General features: G+C 46.5%; 2 protein-coding genes across 2 annotated transcripts; one reads left to right on the top strand and one right to left on the bottom strand.

Moving 5' to 3' along the window:
• Positions 1 to 37: 37 nt before the first annotated feature.
• H257_10656 (hypothetical protein) lies at positions 38 to 648 on the bottom strand (the record flags this gene model as incomplete). The annotated part of the gene is made up of 2 exons (XM_009837258.1): positions 38 to 210; positions 258 to 648. 2 exons carry the CDS (start codon positions 646 to 648, stop codon positions 38 to 40), a joined length of 564 nt encoding a protein of 187 aa, XP_009835560.1.
• A 342-nt stretch (positions 649 to 990) lies between these two features.
• On the top strand, positions 991 to 1,669 carry H257_10655 (hypothetical protein; the record flags this gene model as incomplete). Its single annotated transcript, XM_009837257.1, has 4 exons — positions 991 to 1,062; positions 1,101 to 1,253; positions 1,310 to 1,393; positions 1,472 to 1,669. The coding sequence occupies 4 exons, from the start codon at positions 991 to 993 to the stop codon at positions 1,667 to 1,669; spliced, it is 507 nt and encodes a 168-aa protein (XP_009835559.1).
• Positions 1,670 to 3,465: the final 1,796 nt, after the last annotated feature.

Here is a 3,465-nt window from a genome sequence, read left to right as displayed (position 1 = left end):
CTTCTTCTTGCTTGTGGACGATCCATCGTCATCCCCGTCAACACTCTTGCGCTTCGCCGCTCGCTGCATCGCTTCGTCCCGAATCAACGCCGTAGCGCTCGCTTTCTTCTCCTTGCCAGCTGCCTCGGCCACATGCTGCTCTTCCTTGACAGCCTTGTTGTCGTCCATCAGCGCGAGCAATTCGTCCAGCAGGACTGTCTTCTCCGTTTCCTTTTGGGTCCCCCCAGACATGAACTTGGACTTCGCTTGAAACTGACGATGATTCTCGAGGAGCAATTGGAACCGTTGCGAGGCCTTCTTCCCATTTAGCGACTTGCGGCCAAACCCATCGATGCGCATGCAGCCGGCTGCGGTGTCGTTCCACGCCATCATCTTGTTCTTTAACGCTAAGAACGGACGTTCAATGTTTGTCTGAATTAGAAGGAGGAGGTCATCGTCTTCAGACCACCACGTCTTTGCGTTTGCAGTAGGTGGGCTGCGCATTGTGCGTTCTTCGGGAGAGAGGTCAGCAAGGACTACGTCGTTGCTGCCTGGCTCGTCTTCGTGCGCCTGGTCTGTAGCACGGCGTGCAGTTGATTTCACACGCTTACTGGATTGCGGGCGCATGTTTCGCGTGTTGGCGCGTGTCGTTGAAGCATCGTCGCTCATAATGGCGACTGTTCACGGAGAAGTCGTTGAATCCTCAAACTTGGGTGGTTTTGAGGAATCCTTTACTAGTTTCCGGAGGTTTGCCCAACTTTATTCATCTCAGCAGGTTTTTTTGAGGATAAGGATAAATATTTCGCCCCGAAATCTCGCTATTTACTAATATGAATTCGGACGTAGCCAAGTAGATTACATTTAGCTAGTGAGCGCATTTCTTTAGCTAGCTAAAAAGCGAACCTAACTTCATATAATCACTTCTGAATTTACCATCTACCTGTGTATCCTTCACGGGAGTAGTACCTGTCTATCCTTCACGGGAGTGACAAAAAACAGCGCCGTATCCCAATGCCGCCGCCATCTCGGAGTCCAAATGCGAAGTACGAGTCGTTGATATTATGTTTTGGATTGTTTGTGCAGGTGTAGTGTGCTCATATTGTGTGGTGGTGGTATAATAGTTTGTCGCGCTCACGACTGAATTCAAAGTCGATGTCGAAGCGTACTTAAGCACGTTGACGTGGAAAGAGGGCGTGACGCCTATGAAAACCCTCCAGGACATTACCGATTACAACGCTGCGCACCCCAACACGGAGCTCAACGTGCTCGATCAAGTAAGACCTCTCTTGTCTTCGCATCACGGCGACTTTTCATTCGAACCAACTTGTAGTCGTTGCTGTTGCTGTCGCTCAACGGCCCAAACCAAAGCAGCAGCGTCTACCTGGATGCGCTGGCCGTATGCCAAGACTTGGCCGTGACCAACGGTATTGAAAAGTACATCAAGGACACATAAGCTGAGGTGATCTTCGCGCTCACCCTTACGTGGTCTCAGGGACGCAACTCCCCCGGATACCCTTCGATTGCGGGGTGGCCCATCCTCTCTATACCCTTGGGGTACAACCACTCGGTGCCGTTCGGCGTGTCCTTTGTCACGCCCAAGTACCACGAAGAAAAACTCCTGCAATATGGCTACGTGTTTGAACAAGCCACGAAAGCGCGTGTGGCACCCCAGTTTTTACCAGACAATTAAGTCGTCCATCATCATATCATGCGTTTCACTGCTTTGTTCATGGCGGCTTGTTGATATGGATGGACAGTTCTTCCAAGACGTATGGCGATTGATTATTCTTCATGCTGTTCCCGTGGCAGGAGTACTCCTGCCTTGAAATTGCAGAAACATGATATGAAGACGACGTTGCCAACCAGAATGCCTGGTCATACTGTACCACTCTGGACTGCAATAGTTGTTTTCAACGTTGTGTGATTTGTCTAACGTTATTGATTAGCCGACGATTGCAAATTCTCCATATTAATACCGTGCCAGTAATCTCCGCTTTGATTGGTTATTTAAATCAAGACTTAATATAAATAATACTCTGGAGTATAATTCATTCACAATACTATTAATATGTATTAATAGCACAGTAATATGGACCAATTTTTTACGAGACTCACTATTAAGCGTGGACGGGAATGTTCGCTTTTTGAAGTATCCACGCAAATACGACTCCTGATTGGCTAAAACGTGAATTTTTCCGGATAACACAACGTCAAAAGCAGGGACGCCTGAGTTGAAGCAGGGATGATTCATCCCTGCTTTTGAGTGTCCGTTCCTGCTTTTGCACGTTTTCGATAGAAATTAAGAAATATTTTTGATATATTTTCAGAATCCTCGAAAATAGTTCGGATAACATCCCTGCCTTAAAGCGTGGATGGTTTTTCACAGACCAGCCCCTAATATACCCAAAGTAGAAAAAGAGGTCGTGAAAAAACGAGGTTATCTAGGATTCCAAAAATACCACTATCATGAAGTATGCTCAAATGAAGGGAGCTCAAGTAGGCTTGATAAATTACCTTTTTACCCTCTTGCAAAGGGTAAAAGTAACGGGTACAGTACAGTGAACGACGTATTTTAAGCCACACTATCACTCGAAGTTGTCCATATTCACGCGATGTAATTGGTCAGCATACTTCGAAATTCGAGGAATATTTGCACGCAGCCTAACTTGCGTACTGCTAACGATACAGACCTAGTGCTATCAATGGCATTACTGTACCAGAGGAGGATTGGTCAATTGGAGTCGGCCATTTGTGATTTTCTTGAGATCTCATTGGATATGAAAATCGTAGGACCAGCTAGCTCTCTACAATTTCGTCAATTCACAAATGAATTGCGAAATTTTATGTTTGCTACAAATTCGTATATAACTTGGAAACAAATTGAGGTTGAGGATTTCGAAATGGTGAAATAGTAGGGGTGTGCGCCTACGATTGCATACAAAAGTCAAGTTCTGGCCTACGAATTCCGTAGAATGACATATGTGTTACAACCCACAAATCACCCCTCTGACAGCTGCCATTCTACGTTTTTGAGACTCCATTTTTGGCTGTAAGCCGAAAATGGAGTCTGGATGGTTTGTGCTGTAAGCACAAGCCAAGCGTTCGATTGTCATGAACACATCTTGCGGCGCTGTACACTCCTGCCTCTTCCCAAATCCTGCTGTTAATACTGCTCTTGCCAGGGTTACCACATTATTGTCATCATTTTCAATTTCGCCGGCAATTCAACCATGCGGATCGTTCTCCCCTTTGCACTAGCATCAGCGGTCCAAGCCGCAGTGTCGTGTGGGTTTGACACGTTCAACTACACTGAAACGACCATCGACAAGCTGCAAGACGCTATGGTCAGCCAGCAGCTCAGTGCCGAGGAAATCGTTCAGGTTGGTTTGGGTTTTAGAAGTTCATCGGTGAAGTACTAACTGGTGCCAATCATGCCCAGCATTATTTGGACATGATTGATCAACTCAACCACAACGGCCCACAACT

The sequence above is a fragment of the Aphanomyces astaci genome (genome assembly GCF_000520075.1).
Source record: "Aphanomyces astaci strain APO3 unplaced genomic scaffold supercont1.29, whole genome shotgun sequence".
In the NCBI taxonomy this organism is placed as follows: Eukaryota; Oomycota; class Saprolegniomycetes; order Saprolegniales; family Verrucalvaceae; genus Aphanomyces; species Aphanomyces astaci.
This window is presented reverse-complemented; position numbering and strand designations above follow the sequence as displayed.